The following is a 19,724-nucleotide window of genomic DNA, read 5'->3' as shown; positions in this document are numbered from 1 at the left end:
CCAGCTGACAAAGAAATAAATGATTACAGACAGTTAAACTTTATTTTACCAAGTTAAGGATATTGTATTACCAATACCGCATAAAAGAGGCAAATTTATGACTTTAATGAAGACACTGTTTCTAAACAATTCATAAATTGAATTCAGTTTGGCTGTATGTAGACTACAGTGCAATGTCCTTAATTTTCTGATTTTAATGTGACCCAAAGAAAACTCTGCCAGGATGAAATGAGTCAGAAAATTATAGTTTGGAGACTATGGGGAAAGAGCCTGCAAGGGAGTAAAATATTAAGGGGGGATGCTGCTAAAATCCAGGAATGATGTGACAAAGACCTGATTTTCTGTTAATGAGAGTATGGAAGGAGTGAGGAAAATGTTAACCTTAAAAATAAAACTGCCAGTATTTTATCAGAATAAAAAAAAAAGATTTATTCAGGAATAACACAAAATTACACACTGGGACAAGCAAGTTACAACAAAACCATAGGACAGTCGGAGAACAAAGGAAAGGAAAACTCCATTAGAGGAAAAGGGGGAAGTTGGCAAGGCTGTTATAAAGAAAAAGCCGTTGAAGTAGCCTGGAAGTGCCAAGGATAGTGGCTTTTCATTGGGTGAGTTATAGCAGTCTCATTGCCTGGGCTGTTGCCTGCTTGAGAAGGGAAATCTTTTCTTCCTCTTGCTGGAACAGTAACATTGTCGTAGCTAAAGCACTTTCTACTTGCAAGGTAAGTTGCTTCCTATTACATCTGCAATAGGAAGTTGTGGCCTCCAGACTTAATCTTAAATGAGGTTTCCTTTTATTAATTTTTACAAAATACAGAGGGCAAGCAACGAGGAGTCATTATGCTCCTTGGAGCTGTTCTTTTCTCATATGAGAAAGGTTGATTGAGATATTATTAAGATCTGGTTGTCAAATGTCATGATTCTAGATGTCCAATTGAACTACATCTGCCAGATGACAGAAATAAAACAGTATGTCAAAAGCTTAAGCTTCGGGGACCTGATGAATGATGGTGTTATTCAGAAAATTGTAAAGTCATACTATACCTTCCAGGTGACTCTAGTCATTCTGCAGTTGTAAGAAATCCACAATTTGTCCCTCTATTTTCAGAAGAGAAACAAAATAGGGCTCAATCTTATCTTTAAAAAAGGCAAAATAAAATAAAACAGCAAATAAGCCCTTTGCAAAATATCTGTAGAGAGGAAATAAATGGGCGCAATACTACTGCTTTAGCTGTGAAAATTTTTTTTCAGATACTGTGTATTTGTGCAAGTTCCATTTGAGATATAATGAAGAAATTAGTTGCTTTTCAAATGGACAATCATCCATTCTCTGCCACAGGTTGCCATAATAAAGCAGTACACTGCTAAAGGGGGTGAAAATATAATATGGTGGTAGAGTCCAGGAACAGACTAATTGCAAGATCAGTTATAGACATCATGCCTTACAGTTAAATTAAAGGTGCCTAGCTGCCATTTTTTAGGGGCTAACTTGGTTTAAAAGACCTCATTGTCTCCATATGGTAGATTAATTTCATTATTCTTAAATTTCAAATCTTTATGAAATAGTGAGAATACTGGTCTTTAGTGAAGTTGGGTGTAGCAGTCCCTCAGTACTCCACTCATATAAGATGATCGTGTATTTGAATATATTTGTAAAAGAATCACAGCTCAATATATTCTTCACATCAGTGTCCTTTGATCAAATCTCAATGCCTATTTCAGCCTAGGAATATACTTTATACACTGGGCTCAATAAAACCTAATCTAAAGGTTGTATTTTCAATGTAGAAAAGTACACTAATGACTCCAATTTCACAGTCTTGTGCTATTTCTTAGCCAATAAAATTATGATTGACTTCGAATGTAATTATATGTTCTGGGCTAATGGTTTATTTACACTTGTAATCTCTAATTCATGTTCTTTAAAGAGGTATTTTTACTTTAGTCTTTTCCCATTGAAGAATTTTAGGCATAAGAACAGAATATTAATTATATAAAAGTATAGAATTTGAAAAATTCTAAATTAATAAAATCATTTCTTCATTTTAAAACAAGAATGTGGATGTAAGGTATTATTTTATCTTCCCTGATACTCTGCTTGTGGTCTGAGTGAAAGCTGCCGTCTTCCTTTGGTCATAACCTCCCTGCCTGCTGTAGTTTGTATAAAAGTGAGAAACTGACCTAAGCTGTATTGATTGTAGTATCTCCATTCCTAGCCACAAAAATTGGCCTGGGACAGAGCTAAAGGGGTAGGGGGGCATTGGCTGTATCCCAACCCAAGTTTTCCCTAGGAATTTTCAACTTAATTAAAACTGGAAGGGAAGAGCTCTTCCCTTCCTCATAGATAGTTAGGAACTTATGATCCAGGAGCTACTAATAGACATTTAATCTAGTCCAGGATTTCTCAACATCAGGAGTCTTGACATTTTGGGTCAGAAAACTTGTGGAAGGGGTCTTGTTCATTGTAGGATGTTTAGTAGCATCCCTGACTTCTGCCAGCTAGATGCCAGTAGTCCCCTTCTCCCATACTATGGCATCCAAAAATACCTCTAGATATTACATTATATTATATATTATATTATACCATACTATATTATTAGATTCTGCTAAATATCCCCCAGTTGAGAACCACAGAATGAGCCTCATGTAAATGTAACAACAGGAGTAAACAAAGTCAACCCTTTCAAGAGAAACAAGAAATAAAGACAGAAAGAGAAATACACCTGTTCAGGACCAGTTATACCCAAATATACCATTTTTCTTTTTGGCTATATAAGTGCATCAATTCCCTGTGATCTAAAGTAGTTTGATTTTTTTCTCTTGTCAAGTGGGATGATAAAAATTCTGAAACAATAGCAGGAGAAGACAAATTGAGGAACAGTGCTAAAGCACAATAAAAATCAGTCCATAATAGGGTTTGATCAAGGCATAGATTCAACTGTGAGTTTTGAAAAAAAGAGAATAACTTAAAAACCTGTTTAAAGAAAAGAGAAGATAAGAAATTGATTATGAACAGATGGTCAATAGTATATGTAGACTTATCTTCACCTCAGAGCCTCTTATCTTCAAGGTAGTCTTGGCATGAGAAAAAGAAAAAAGAAAAAAAAGAAGAAGGGAAGAGAAGGGAAGGGACCCAGACTTTCACTTGTATCTTCTTGGGATTATACACATGTCCAGTGATGATTTCCTACTTAAAGTATGTGTCTGTGTGTGTGTTTGTAGTTCTCTAAAAATGGGAGCATATATGTTTCCTATCCAATCAACTGCCAGTAATACAAAAAGAAAAGGAAAAATACAAACTGTGAACCCAACAAGTGGTATCTCCAAATCAGATCTTACACATGAGCCCACTGACTCCAAAACTCACATGAGTCATCCTCTATGATGATGACTTTCACCCAAATACAACCTCATTTCCTGTAAACACAGGAAATAAGTTTCTTTCTCCCTACAATTTCAGGTCAAAATGATAGATGCAGCATTGATGCTTCTGCTCTGAAGAGCCAGTTGAGGTAAGAAGACTTTTAATTTCCCCCTAGGTAACTGGAATAAAACGGGTAGAGGGAGTGGAATCCTTAGAGGGGGAAGGAAAAAAAAAAAAAAAACAACAGTAATACCTGGTCACAAGCAATATTACAAGATGGACTTAAACTATTTTCAAGACATACTAAGTCTATTACCAATGCTATATAACAGCTATGGCACATTCACTTAAAATCCTTCTTTGTCTTTTTTTGAAAGATTATATGACTCAAAGAAAATTAACTGAAAGCAGGAAATCTGTGTTTTGGGAAGCAGTTATTGAAAGAAGGCATGTGTTGAATGAAAAATGTATGTAAACTTCATGGGAAACCCTTCTTTTAAGTAAAAATCAAATGAGTTATTTTGTTGTTGTTAAGAAGCTTTTTATTCTGAGGTGTCCAATAGTCATATTTCCATATTAATAACAACCATCATAGCACACATCACAACAACCAACTCAAAAGCTATACCAGGTGTCCCACCTCTAGGATGACAACATAAGGAGTTCCAGGGACTTGTTCTCCAGTCGGAAAATTGTAAGACAGCCTCTTTAGCAAGTAGTGTTGGGACAACTGGATAGCCTCATGTAAAAGGACGAAATTGGGCCTTTCCTTCACATTATATGCAAAAAATAACTCAAAATGAATCAAAGACCTAAATCTAAAATTAAAACTCTTAGATGAAAACATAGGGGTGAACCTGCATAACCTCAGATTTGAAAATGGATTCTTAAAAATGACACCGAAAGCATAAGCAACTGAAGAAAAAAACAGAAATAATGAACTTCATCAAAATTGAAAACTTCTTTGCTTCAAAGTGCATTATCAAGAAGTGAAAAGAAGTATCTGCAAATCATAATCTGATAAAGGACTTTTATCTAGAATATATAAATAACTATTTAACTCAATAATAAAAAGACAACCTCACTTTAAAAATTGGCAAAAGACCCGAATGGTCATATCTACAAAGAATATATGCAGATAGCCAAAAAGCACATGAAAAGATGCAAAGGGAAATACAAATCAAAGGTACAATGAGATATCACTTCACCCAATAGGGTGGCTACAATACAACAAAAACAAGCAAACAAATAAAATGAGAAACCAATAAGCATTCATGAGGATATGGAGACATCAGAACCCTCATCCACTGTTGGATGAAATGCAAAATGGTGTAGCCAGTTTGGAAAACAATCTGGGAACTCCTTATATGGTTAAGTACAGTTGTGATATGACCCAGAAATCTTACTCCTATGTAAAGGCCCAAGAGAAATGAAAATACATGTTCTCACAAAAAATGTATACACCAGTTTTATAGCATCATTATTCATAATAGTCAAAATTGAAAATAACCTAAATGTCTATCAATGAAGAATAAACAAATATAATGGATAAACAAAATGTGGTATATCCATATAATGGAATATCTTTGGCTGTTTTAAAAAAAGAATAAAATACTGACAAATGCTACAATATTTGTTGAAGACATGTTAAGTGAAATAAGCCAATCATTAAAGATCACATATTATAGGATTCCACTTTTTTTTTTAAGATTTATTAATTTATTTATTTGACACAGAGAGAGAGAGAGATCACAAGTAGGCAGAGAGGCAGGCAGAGAGGTGGGGGAAGCAGGCTCCCCACTGAGCAGAAAGCCTGATGTGGGGCTGGATCCCAGGATCCTGAGATCATGATCTGAGCCAAAGGCAGAGGCTCGACCCACTGAGCCACCCAGGCGCCCCTAGGATTCCACTCTTACGAAATAATGAGAATAGGCAAATTTCTAGAGACAGAAAATAGATTAGTGGTTCCTTAGGCCTGGAGATACAGGAGAGGGTGGTGGTTAGAGTGACAGCCAAAATGTATAGGGTTTATTTATTATCTAGATGATAATCTAGAAGCAAAAGTAAATAACTATAAACAAGAAATGTCTGCATAAATTACTACATATTCACACCATGGTATATTGTAGACCCATTTAAGAAATGTATTAGAGCTATTCTTGACTTTGAACATTTCCACAAGGTATTGTTGAGTGACGAAATGAGAGGCAAAATAGCATGTATAATAGGACTTCAGTTTTATAAAACAAATTTTAAAACCGTGGGAATGTGTGTGTGTGTATGTGTGTGTATGTATATGTAAGTCTGTATCAAATACTGTAAGAAGATATAAGGAAAGATACATACTACTTAACAAAAGTTAACTGTGTGGGTATGCATAGTATGTGTGTGGGATGGCATTCATATGGACAGAAAGGAGGAGGGGGGGAGGCAAGACATGTAAAACTAAAGAGGAAAAAGAGAGGTACTGTACCTAAATATAAAGCATTATTTTTTTAAAAATATAAAGCATTTTTATGTGATTCCCACTTAATTAATAGTCTTAGTGGTTACCATTTATCTGGCAGGTATTCTTTCTTTCCCGTTTTATTGAGATATAATTGACATTTAACATTTCAAAGTTTAAGTTCTAAAATAATGATTTGATACATGTATTTACTACAGAATGATTATCATGGGAAGATTAGTTAACATTCATCACATAAACAACTTTTTTCCTTCGTGATGAGAACTTTTAAGATCTATTCCCTTAGTAACTGACAAGTATAAAATACAGTATTGTTAACACACAGTCATCATGTGGCACACTACATCCCTAGGACTTAAGTTATAACTAGAAGTTTGTAGCTTTTGACCACTGCACCTAATTCCCTCACCCTCTACTTCTGTGGGTAGGTGTTCTATGTTTACTGTATCATTTTAACGACCTGTGAGTTAGAGATTATTATCTCCATTGTCTCCAGATAGGGAAAACACAGCTTGGAGTAGTAAAACAGGTTGCATAACAATATGGTTGGGGCCATCCTAATAAAAAGGAAGGATTCTCACCCCAAATTTGTGTTAGATGCCGAGTGCAGTGATGCCAAAAACACCCGGAGAGGGTATGAAAAGGTTTATTACTACATCATGAGGCTTTCTGGGGAGAGCTGGGCCGACCTCTCAGGCTCTTCTGAAAACAGATTGAGAGAACTGAAGAAGAATGGCTTGAGGTTTTTATGGTGGGTCAGGGGGTGGGTTCCTGTAGGCAGAGAGGGTGTCAGATGGTTTGAACCTGGTGTCAGTGCCAAAGGAGGGAGCATTTGGGCTTTCTTACAGCTTGATCAGATGTGGTAGGAGAGGAAGAGAGAAGGTGTGCTTAAAAGCTACCAGCAGCCTAACATCAAAAAATGGAGTCAGATTCTTTATCACAAATGGTTTAAAAATTATACATGCCAATATTTATGAAAAATGTTTAGCTTTACATCTGCATTTGTGTATCTATTTGTTTTAATTAAAACAAATGTCTAGGTTGTTTTTGTGACACTTATTTAAGGCTAATACCCAAATGATACTTAAAGTCCTGCATGTAATATAACGTGCATGGCCAAATACCTCAAACTTTAAAGTCTTAAGAAAGATCTATTTTAAAAAATTAGCAAATATTAAATAACCAACATATGTAGTTTCTAAATATAGCCATAAGATAAAAATGAAATCACTTTGCATGGCCACTATTACTTGATTACTAGGTTGCATAGGATTACTAATAAATAATCAAATAATGTCAATGTATCTTGGTAATTTTTTTCAATTGTGAAAAACAATTACTTTACTCTTACCAAACCAACTTGTGAACAGTTATCACTAATGTTTAATAATAGTAAATTACTTTTTATATATTTACTTCAAGATCCTAATGTCAAAGTGAATAGTATTTTAGAGAAAATTGTGATGAAATAAAGGTGAATTCATAGTATGCTTGGTAACATGCTGAATTCTTATCAGAATCTGCTTCAGAGGCTGGAGCTACTGGTACAAAAAGAACACACCACAGCCAGTTATTTCATATTAAACTTTTTATTAAAAGTTTATGAGTCTTCATAATATATTTAAAATGACATGTTCCACAAACAAACATTTGGGCAAAAAATTTCTATATGTACTTATTGGCACACAAATTTAAAATAAAAGCTAAGATGTCTATCTATTTATCTATCTGTATGTATATATATACATATATATGTGTGTGTGTATATATATATATATATATATACACATATATATATATATATATCTCTCCCCAAATTCATATCAATTATCTGGAATACCTGAGTTTCAAGCTGTTGGTTTTCCAGATAGTGTGAAACATTTTTCATCCACTTCATAAAGGACAAAGCCCATCCAGAAAGTGTAACTTTGGTTAATAGATGCTGTCTCCCAAAGATCACACGGAAGTCCTCAGTGGGATTCAGGTTTATCTTCAGAGGTTTCTTCCATGTGGAGGTCAGTCTGTGATGCAAGGAAGGATTCCCATGTGGCAAGGCACTGAATAATGGAGATACACCATGAGGAGATCAACAGTAGTTAACTTTCAGCAGTGAAAGGATTAATAAATCCTTATGTATTTGCTCCTAGAGCAGTCTGCCCTGCTCCTCTCTCCCACCAACAAGCCAGAATCCTTGTTGTTTTCTACATATTTTAATTTATAATGTGGGATACTATTGATAATAAGAGGAAAACAAAAGGTTAAAAAAATGAGTATGAATTAGTTTGCTAAAATAATCCCGTATTACCCCACTGTCAGGAAAGGAAACTGCTAAATTATGGAGGAAAAGATGAACCATTTGGATCTGAGGAGGCAGGCGTTAAGCATCTAGACAGGGGAGTGGGGATATAAGCATGCATCTATCAGATTTGAATCCTACTACAAGTTTGAGTTTGGGCAAGCTGATGAATCTTTATTATAGTCTCTCCAGGTATAAAATTACATTAATGACAATACTTAATCACTAGGGCATCTGTAAAAAATCAAAGTTCCGTAATCTGTATAAATCTCTATGCAGAATGCTTAGCACAAAGTAAGTGCTCAAAAAATTAGCGGTTACTGTATTAGGATGGTCTCTTGGGACTAGGTAGTGAAACTTGGTCATTCATGTGCCACAGGAGATGAAAAAGGATCAGACAAGCCTGAAGGTGGTGGGGACACGCCAACAGGAATGTGGCCACCTTTGTGATATTGCCTAGTACTGACCTGCCTGGGCCTTGTCTCAGTTATCTGTATGAAGTTTATCCACAGCATAATTTTAATAGTTTGCACATATTTAGGGTTCTTCTAAAACCTACTCTAATATATATTCAGCATTAGCTAATATTGATTAGGAAAGAAATCATGGTTTGTTTTTTTTTTTGCAAATGTGGATAGATTGCTATATATAAATACATACATATCTTTTTTTTATATAATACACTGAAGTTGGACTGATTAACACTGGTTTACTTGTCTAAATTACTTTCATATCACTTCTTTATCCTCTAATCCTTTTATAGCTTTAATATGTCCATATCTGACAAGTACTAAGTGACAACCAGAAATTTCCCAAACACAGCACAAACTCAAAATTTTAAACCTCCCAGGGGCGCCTGGATGGCTCAGTGGGTTAAGCCTCTGCCTTCGGCTCAGGTCATGATCTCAGGGTCCTGGGATCGAGTCCCGCATCGGGCTCTCTGCTCAGCGGGGAGCCTGCTTCCCCCTCTCTCCCTCTGCCTGCCTCTCTGCCTACTTGTGATCTCTCTCTCTGTCAAATAAATAAATAAAATCTTAAAAAAATTTTTTTTGAAACCTCCCAAATTAAAAATGCGCTGTGTTCCAGAAAGTATGTACGTATGGACTTATGTGCGTGTGCGTGCATGTATGTGTATGCACACATATATACATACATGTACACACATATGCATATATGTGTGCATATACAACAGTTTTGCAAACTGAAGATTTAGAATATGGGAAACATTTTGCCAAACAAGGTTTTTATAAAGGGTATATGCAGTGATTTGATTCTGAGATAGTTTGAAGAGGAAATGAATAATAAGGCTAGAAAATTATATATTTGCATGAGAACAGTAGAAAATACTGTGGAAGACTTAATTGCCAAATTTAAAAAAACGGAGTAAATTACTGGGTAAAATGTTGAGTATTTATTTTGTGATATATGTATTTTGAAAGTCAGGCTTGGGATAGTATAGGTCTCATAAGAATAATTAAGTCTATCAAGACTTTAAGGGATATTTTTGATTTAAAAATTTTAGCGTACTGGAAGCCAAGTAAAGCCATGAAGCATAATATCAGCTACTGTGATGAATCAGTTCTGGGATTTACCTTTATTCTTTAGTAGGTTACTAACTCTCTGATTTTCTACTTTGCGTGTACAATAATAATATCTACCTCATTGGGATGAAGAAATAACAACATAAAATAGGGGTAAGGAAGGAGAGGTCAGGGAATAGAGAGAAAGCCGGGTAGCTATGACAGGGACCACCTGGCAGGCAGAGGGGCCTCCTCTGGCATGGTACTGGAGAAGAAGGAGATGTCTTTATGTCTAAATGCTTATACCCATGAGAAGGCATTAAAGATAAATACCTCACATTTGATCTCTCTTTCAACTTTTAGATCTATGTCTTTTATAAACGCCGAAACTATACATAATTTGAGAGATAGGGGTTGACATAAAATATCTATTCACTCAACAAATATTTTTGAGTTCTTACTAATATCAGGCACTGCAGTAGGTTCTGGGGCACAATCCTTGATCTCATGGAAATTGTGATTTAGCAATGGGACATAAACAAATATAATCAACTTCAGGGTCTATAAAGTTACAGGGTATGATGAAAATAAATATCAGTGGGATCTAAATTAGACTAGAATGAGTTAATGCATGTTTCCTAGTAGGAGTAAGCCCGTAAACCTCTGTTCATGTCTGTAGAAGGGCAATGTAAGAAGTCCACTGGTTAAGTGCTTGGGCTTAGGACTTCTGTTGCTAGCCAAAATGGTGTAATAAGGCCTAGATTTACTCTTCTGCTAAAAAAATATACATGATAGATAGATTAAGAAAAAATATATGAAATGACCGTTTTTAAGACCCTGAACATCAGGCAACAAAGGACAGCGATCCCTGAGAGACATGATAAAAACAATCTGAGCTCTATGATTACCCTACTGTTATGTGCAGAATTGTGTCCCCAAAACTCATTTGTTGAAGCACATTTCCAAGATACTTCAAAATTCATCTGTCGAAAACAGAGGATCACAGGGGAAGAGAGAAAAAAATAAAACAAGATGAAACAAGAGAGGGAGACAAAGCACAAGAGACCTTTAATCACAGGAAACAAACTGCAGGTTGCTGGAGAGGAGGGGAGTGGAGGAATGGGGTAACTGGGTGATGGACATTAAGGAGGGCATGGGATGTAATGAACACTGGGTGTTACCTAAGACTGATGAGTCACTGACCTCTACCTCTGAAACCAGTAATACATTATATGTTAAAAACTGAAGTTAAATTTAAAAAAAATAAAATTAATACAATAAAAATGCATTTGTTGAAGTACTTATAGAATGTGAAAGTATTTGGATATAAGGCCTTTGAAGAGGTGATCCAGTTGAAATGAGGCTGTTAAGACAGGCCCTAATCCAATCTGAGTAGTATTCTTATACGAGGAAACTGGTTATACAAGAAGACTACAGCAACGACAGCAGAGAGAAAAGACAATGTGGGGACACTGGGAGAAGGCTGCCATCTGCAAAGTCAAGACGAGAAGCCTCAGAAGAAACCAAGTCTGCCAACATCTTGATCTTGCACATTTAAATTCCAGAACTGCAAGAAAATAATTTTTTGTTGTTTAAGCCACTTAGTATTTTAAGCCACCGAGTATTGGTATTTTGTTATGGCAGTCTTCGCACACCAATACACCTATTTATTGCCTTAAGAGAATTTCCAGATCATGGTGGAAGAAGCCGAACTTAGATGTAACCAGGCAGACTGCCTGAGTTGAAGAGATGGAGCTGAGAGTCTACGGAAAAGTAATGCAGGAGAGTTCGGAAAGCAGAGTACCAGAGAAGGAGAGCGGAGAGAGCATTCTGGAGATGTGTGGTGGGTCTCCCTTGGGTATTCAGTGGAGTCCTGATCAGTACAAACTACTTGAGGCCTGGAAAAAAAGCCACCAGTGAGGAGTAGAGTGAACAGTGTCCATGTTCTCCCAAGGCCTGGAATAGTACAGGATCCCACTAAAACAGACTGGAAAATCCCATAATTCATGACATACTGGGTAGAATATAAAGGGTCTTGCCTCAATATTGGGAGATAATTTGCCCTATACTAAAAGATGCTCAAGTACCACCTAACAAATCTTAAAAGTAAGACCCTAAAGGATCAAATTCTGTCCAAGCAACTTAAAATTAAGTGCTATAGGAATAGAAAAATATATTCAATATGCAACAAAATTCATATCTGGCATCTAACTAAAATTACTAGGATAAAAAGAAGGAAGGAAACATAACCCATAATGAGGAGAAAAATCAATTAAAATTTATATACAATGGAATATTATTCAGCCATAAAAAGAGTGAAATCCTGCCATTTGCAACAATGTGGATATAGCTGGACTGTATGTTAAGTGAAATAAGTCAGTCAGAGAAAGACAAATATCATGTGATTTCACTCATATGTTGAATTTAAGGAACAAAACAAATGAACATTGAGGGGAGAGGGAAGAGACACAAACTAGAAAACAGACTCTTAACTATAGAGAACAAACTGAAGGTTACTAGCATGGGAAGGTGGAGAGGGGATGGGAGAGATGGGTGATGGGGTTTCAGGAGGGCACTTGTAATGAGTACTGGGTGTTGTCTATAAGTGATGAATTACTAAATTCTACACCAGAAACCAATATTACACTGCATGTCAACTAACTGAAATTTAAATAAAAATTTGGGGAAAAAAAAAACTGACCCAGAATTGACAAAGATGTTAGATTTAGCAGACAAGGACATTAAATGAGTTATTATAAAAGTATCCTAACTGTTCAAAGAGTTAAGTAGAGGTATGGAATAAATGAAGAATAGACACAAACTAGCCTTCCAGAGATGAAAATTACTATGTGTGAGATGAGAAAATATAATGAATGGAATTAATAACGCGTAAGACCAATGTAGAAGACAAAACTTAGTGTAGGTGAAGGCAGAGGAATGGAAAGCATCTGAAAGCAGACACACAAAGAAAAAAGATCAATGAGAAGAAAGGAAAAGAGCATCAGTGAGCCAGAGGACAGCTTGCAGTAGGATAATATATATGTAATTAGCATTACTGAGAAGGTGGTGTGCACAAACACTTTGGAAAATATAAATGGCAATTTTTTCCAAATTTGATAAATTACACACCCACAAATCCAAGTAACACAATAAACTCTAAACATGAGAAACATGAGGAAGAATGCATCAAGCCACTTTCTAACCAAATTGCTCAAAACCAGTGATAAAGACAATCTTTAAAGACAGAGAAAAATGATGTTACATACAAAAGAAGGAAAAATAGGGATAAGTATTTCTCATCTGAGATAATGTAAGTAAGAGAGCAGAGTAATATTTTGAAGGTACTGGAAGAAAATATATTAAAAAAGATATAGGATTCTATGCCTAGCAAAAATATCCTTCAAAAACAAAGATGGAATAATGATATTTTCTGACATATAAAAGCTAAGAATTTGTCACCAACAGACCATATTACAAGAAATGTTTAAAAAAAATTTTATCAGGCAAAAAGAAAATGAGACCAGATAGAAATATGAATCCATTCAAAGGAATGAAGAATACAGAAAATGACAATTATAGGGAATAAGAAAAATATATTTCTTAAATTTATTTAAAATATAATTGACTACTTGATTATTAATAATAATAGTAACAAACCTTGTGAGGTTTATAATACATGTACAAATAAAATATATGACAGAAAGAGCATAAAGGCCAGGAGAAAGAAAATGAGATATATGATTATAGGTTCTTAAATGATAGGTGAAGTGGTATAATATTACTTGAATATACTTGATGATAAGATTAAGCTATAAACAATAAACATGAAAATAAGCACTAAAAAATAAAAAGCATATCTAAAACACCAACAAAAGAGCTAAAATGAAATCATACAAAATTGTCTACTATCCAAAAGGAGGCATAGAGAAGAATATGGAAGCAAAGAGATGGGGCAAATAAAAAACAAAGAGCACAATAATGGACTCAGATCTGGCCATATCAATAATCAATTTCAGACACACAAAGAAAAAAGATCAATGAGAAGAAAGGAAAAGAGCATCAGTGAGCCAGAGGACAGCTTGCAGTAGGATAATATATATATGTAATTAGCATTATAATAAGCTAAAATATTGTCAATAAGCTAAAATATTCCAGTAAGACACAGATTGTCCTACTAAATAAAAAACAAGACCCACCAATATTCCACTTAGAAGAAAAACATACAAATACATTTAAATTAAAAGGGCAAAAAAATATATATATATACTATGAAACACATGTCAAAAGAAAGCTAGAGTGGCTATATCAGATAAAATAGATTTTAGACAAAGACTATTATCAGAGATAAAGGTTATTTCACAAATGATAAACATCAACTTATCTAGTCATAATTTAAAATATTTATATCTATATAATGGCAGAGTTTTAAAATACATGAAACAAAAACTGATAGAAATGTAAGGAGAAAGACAAATCCACAATTATAATTGATTTTGATATACCTCTCTCACAAGAACTGATAGAACATGTGGACTGAAAATCAACAGTGATACAGAAAACTGGAACACTATTATCAATCAAGCTGACCTAACTGATACCTATAGAAAGGAAAATACGTGTTTATTCTTGTGCACATACGACATTTACCAAAACAGACCATATTCTAGGCTACAAAAGAAGTCTCAGTAAATTTAAAGAATCAAGTCACATGAAGTTTGTTCCCTGGACATAATGGAATTAAATTAGAAATCAGCAATAGAGAGGGATCTGAAACATATCCAAGTATCTGAAATCTAAACAGGAAACTTACATATATAATAACCCTCTGTCAAAGAAGAATTCAGAAGGAAATATAGACAGAAAGTATTTTGAACTGAATGAAAATAAAAACACAGCATATAAAAAATTCTGTATGTCACTAAAGCAGTACATAGAAATTTATAGCACTAAATATCTATTAGAAAAGAAGAAAGGTTCACAATGAGCACTAGGTGATGCTGGGAAGGGTTGAATCACTATATTGTACACCAGAAACTAGTATTACACTGTATGTTAACCAACTGGAATTAAAATAGAAGCTAAAAAAAAAAAATAAAAGAAGAAAGGTCTTAAATAAATGATTTGCTTCCACACTAAAAACTAATCAATAAACAAACAACAAGTAAAACAAATTAAACCCAAACTAGGGAGAACTAGGGAGAAAGAAGAATGAAAGAAAAAGAAAGAGAGAAAGAAAGAGAGAAGATCAGAGTGTGATTTAATGAAAAAGTAAAAATATAGAAATATCAATGAAACCAAATGTTGGCTCTTAGAGAAGATTAATAAAAGTGATAATAATTAACCAGACCTAAAAGAAGAGAGATGACACAAATTTCCAGCTGTTAGGAATGAGAAAGGTGACATCACTCCAGATTCTACTTTAGAAAATAAAAGAATATTATGAAAAACTTTATACCTATACACTTACAACTTAAATGGAATGGACCAATTCCCTGAAAGACACAAACTATACAAACTCACACCAGAAAAATAGATAACACAATGAATTTGAATTTGTTGTTAAATATCTTCCCACAAAGAAAACTCTAGGCCTAATGGTCATCATTGGTGAATTTTATCAAACATTTAAGGAAGGAATCATTAATTCTACACAAACTCTACCAGAAAATTGAATACATAAAATGCTTTCCAATTTATTAAAACCAATTTATAGTGTAAGAGAAGAAAATTACAATATCTCTCATAAACATAGAAAAATTCTAAACAAAATTTTGGCAAATACAGCAATCTATAGAAAAGAAAATCTATGGAAAATAGATTACTTTCTATAGAAAATCTAAAGAAAGAATTATACATCAGACTGTATGGTGACTAACATAATGAAAGAAAGAAAGAAAGAAAGAAAGAAAGAAAGAAAGAAAGAAAGAAAGAAAGAAAGAAAAAGAAAGGAAGGAAGAGAAAAAGAGAGAGAGAAAGAAAGAAAGGAAGAAAGAAAGAAAGAAAAGGAAGAATTATACATCAGGACCAAAAGGAGTTTATCCCAGGATTGTAGGACTGGATTAACATTCAAATATTGATCAATATAATTAAGTGTATTAAATGTAATATCTCAATAGACACAGAAAAGTCACTTATCAAATTATAATGTCCATTTCTGATTTTAAAAAATCTGTCAGCAAATTAGGAATTGAGAAGAATGTCCACAACCTGAGGAAGAACACCTACAAAAACCTTAAAGTTAACGTCATAGGCAGGCATGCATTAATATTAGTTGTCATTAGTATTTCATTTCTTTTCAATCACAAGGGAAAAAGGAAAGTAAAACTCAGCTTTACATTTACTCAAAAATCTCCTTCACCAAATTCTATGTCTAAACAAAGCGGGAAACAGAAAAATACCAAAATACAAATCACTTTAAGTCTCTAGCTACAATATATATGTAAAACAAAGGAAGTTATTAATGGGGACCGGTGGCACAATAGAGGGCAGACCATATGCTGCCTCTGGGAAAATCCCTGTTTCCCTTGTGAACGTCATTTCTACTAGAGCCCTCTGGCCTCCTCTGCAAATCCATACACAATTCTACTATCTGGTAACCCTGCGGGGCAGCCCAAAGCAATTACTGCTTTCAGGAGATATCACATCTTTCTAATAACTCCTGCCAAACTATCATTTGAATAAACTTCTCAAGTCCTCAAGGTAAAATTCAAAATGTAATTCTGAGCAGTCTGCTCTATTTAGAATTTCTGTCAAATAAGTGATCCAAATTACACCAAAGACGGCATTAATTCTCCCATGAAGAAACTTCTATTGTCCTATTCTGCTTCAACTATCCCAGTTTAATAAATGTCTAAGGAAGATATTCAGTAGATATCCACACTGATTAGTGTTGTGAATTAACATTTTCATTTCTCAACTAAGTCCTAAATGGGACAGGGAAACTTAGTAAAAAAGACAAGTTAGCTATAGAACTCTCTCTTTACCATCTACCATACCACAGGAAGAAAAACAATTTATGTATTTTGAAATATGAGTTCTAGAATGTTACCACATGTAGAAATAACATGACATAGTAATATGTATCAATATGAATCCTTGCTCAGGCATTGCAATGGCTTCTTTATTGCACATTACTTTCATATTACCACCTTACAATGATTGCTACATATCTTGTTTCACAGATGAGAAAGCTGAGGCACAAAAGGTTAAGTACATCTATGATATTACAAATCTGGTAAGTAGTACAGCCAATACTTATTCATCAACAAATGGAAAGTAACTAATCTCCTGAATGACCACCAGGATACATTCAACACATCACTGGGCCATCAAGATGAGATACCTTTCTTTTACCTAGTGGAAAAAGGGCAATTCTGGAAGGAGAGATGATTAAGAAAATACATGAATGCAGGGGGCATTAAGCCAAAAAATTTTTAGGAAAGTGTGTATATGCAGGTGGATTGTGTAGAAATTGATTCCCTACATACCTCTTGGAAATTCTTTACGTATTTCTAGGAGCACACAAACGCTTTGAAGAGGACCTAGTTAATACATGATAGGGATACATTAAGTGCTCAGTAAATGCAGATGATTAGAGAGAACGAATGTATTGAACTACATATACAAATATGCTGGTTGTCACAAAAACTGAAGTTTTCAACCTGAATATTAATTAATTGACATCCTGGCTTCTATTGCTCTCTAAACCTGAACTAGGTAGGTTCTGATGCTACCAGACCTCTTTTGGAATTTTGATAGATTTTTTTTTCCCTAAGTAAATATGTCAACTGTCCCCTCTGCCAATATTTAATATTACCCTGTTACCTGATATTTGTACATTTATCCAATTAATGTATGTTAATCTATTTTAAAATAATAAAAGATAATCCCTAAAACTCTAAAAAATCTCTTTTCTCTTTCTTGTTTTAAGTGTGAAAAACCAAGCAAAGTCTCAAGAAATGGATTGTTTATATCATGTAGTTAACCACTTTAGTTCAGTATCTACTGTGTCCAGGACTGTGATCATTGGAGAAGATTAAGAGTCATCAAAACAACAGCAACATAGTATTCCATTATACACACACACACACACACACACACACACACCCTGATATGAAGAATTTGAGAGTCACAGTAGGGGGTTTGGGGGATAGAGAAGGAAAAAATGAAACAAGATGGGATTGGGAGGGAGACAAACCATAAGAGACCCTTAATTTCATAAAACAAACCGAGGGTTGCTGCGAGGAGGGGGGGTAGGGAGAGGGTGGTTGGGTTATAGACATTGGGGGCGATATGTGATAAAAGTGAGTAAGCCTGATGATGATTCACAGACCTGTACCTCTTGGGCAAATAATACATTATATGTTAATGAAAATAACTTAAAAAAATACTAAAGTTCTACTGCAACAAAACAAAAGCAAAATAATCTCAAAACCTAGTGTGAGACTTGCTTATAATTGTAAATTGTGTTTTCTTAAAAGATATTTCTGCTATTTGGCTTCTTATTGCTTTCTAGCAAGGAATTGATTTTTTCCACTTTTAAATCATTACAATTAGTGAAGCAAGGTAATATCTATCAAAATTGGAGTAACAATCGAAAACAGCCAGCATCACTGTCGGCCTGACCTTTTAGCAGGACCCAGCAGCTCCTTCTAGTTTTAGATTCTCATATTATCGTCAGAGAATCAACAATAGGAATTCCACTGTGAGTTGAGTAGTGTGTCCTAATCTTCCACACATTATCATTTTATTTGATACAATAATACTTTGACAAAATAAAGGAATTGCTTCTTACAGTTAAGAAAACTGTGCCTATGGATTTCAGTACTTTTCTTCCCACTGCCTCTTGTGCCTCGCTGCAGAAAAAGTGAGCCAATAAATATGCTGTACAGGCTACTGGGCAGGATGGTGGGTGACCAAAAAGTAAATGTATCACAAATCCTCATTAACTGAGCATGTCTTCCCGAGGTGGCCCCGGTTTGTAGCCACAGGCCAAAAACTGTAGCTTCTCTTTGAAGGGCAGGACTGGAAAATAAAGCTGTACAGTGAGGAAGGTGAGCCAGAGCTGGGGGAAGAGACCCAATAGGTAAACAAAAGCCTTTTTGTTCCTATACACATGCTTAAAAACTTCTCAAACACATGGACAGAAATAAGGAAATAAGTTTTAATTTCCAACACTGGGGTGAAAGTAAATCTGTATGCTACTTCAGCAAAGATGTTGATGAGAATCCGCCATTAGAAAAGAGAAATGTGGGGCGCCTGGGTGGCTCAATGGGTTAAAGCCTCTGCCTTCGGCTCAGGTCATGATCCCAGGTTCCTGGGATCGAGCCCGGCATCGGACTCTCTGCTCAGCGAGGAGCCTGCTTCCCCCCTCTCTCTGCCTGCCTCTCTGCCTACTTGTGATCTCTGCCTGTCAAATAAATTAATAAAATCTTTCAAAAAAAGAAAAAGAAAAAGAAAAGAGAAATATCTCTTCAGTTCTTGTAAATGTGTAATCATCCTACAAGTAGATGTGACCAAGTTTTCCAGAGAATGAATGATGACAAGAATGGTGTTTCTATAGATACAAGGTAGCTTCCAACAAAAGCTGGCACGTTTAAGAATCCGTATTTTCTCAGGCTAGTGGGGCATGAAGGGGTTCTGTCCTGCAGTGTGACTTCAAACAAGTATCTTCACTGCTCTGGGCCTGTTTACTCCTTCATAAAATAAGGGGCCTGGACTGTATAAGTCCATTAATTGTGAGCCCAGAACTGAAAGTGAATGTTTCCAGGGGCTAACCGGAAGAAGTTGGGAAACGATATCACACACAATTTATAAAACTGTCTTGCTCTCCTTGGCTTGACACAGTGTGGAAATGCATCGAACATAAAATTTTACCTCTTTCCTCAGTATCTGATATTTACAAGATGATTTTCATTATGTTATATATATTATTTGTATATTAGTTTTATATATTTATATTATTTATATATTATTTCATAATACTCATTATGAATAATTTCCAAAGAGATGATTCATAAACTAATGAGAAATATTTTCAATGACTACTATTGCCGCTCCATTGGTAATCTACAT

At 34.8% G+C, this 19,724-nt stretch overlaps 1 protein-coding gene across 1 annotated transcript in view; it reads right to left on the bottom strand.

The window, feature by feature from the left end:
* Nucleotides 1-7,633: 7,633 nt before the first annotated feature.
* The window catches only part of SNX7 (sorting nexin 7), a 96,455-nt gene continuing 84,364 nt past the window's right edge, over nucleotides 7,634-19,724 (bottom strand). The window contains exon 9 of the mRNA XM_032867198.1: nucleotides 7,634-7,891. Coding sequence (XP_032723089.1) covers nucleotides 7,805-7,891 — 87 coding nt within the window. The 3' untranslated portion in view covers nucleotides 7,634-7,804. The remainder of the gene's footprint in view (nucleotides 7,892-19,724) is intronic.

This window comes from Lontra canadensis, unplaced genomic scaffold (genome assembly GCF_010015895.1).
Source record: "Lontra canadensis isolate GAN:19392208 unplaced genomic scaffold, GSC_riverotter_1.0 scaffold33, whole genome shotgun sequence".
In the NCBI taxonomy this organism is placed as follows: domain Eukaryota; kingdom Metazoa; phylum Chordata; class Mammalia; order Carnivora; family Mustelidae; genus Lontra; species Lontra canadensis.
Note: the sequence above shows the minus strand (reverse complement) of the source record. Positions and strands in the feature narration are given on the sequence as shown.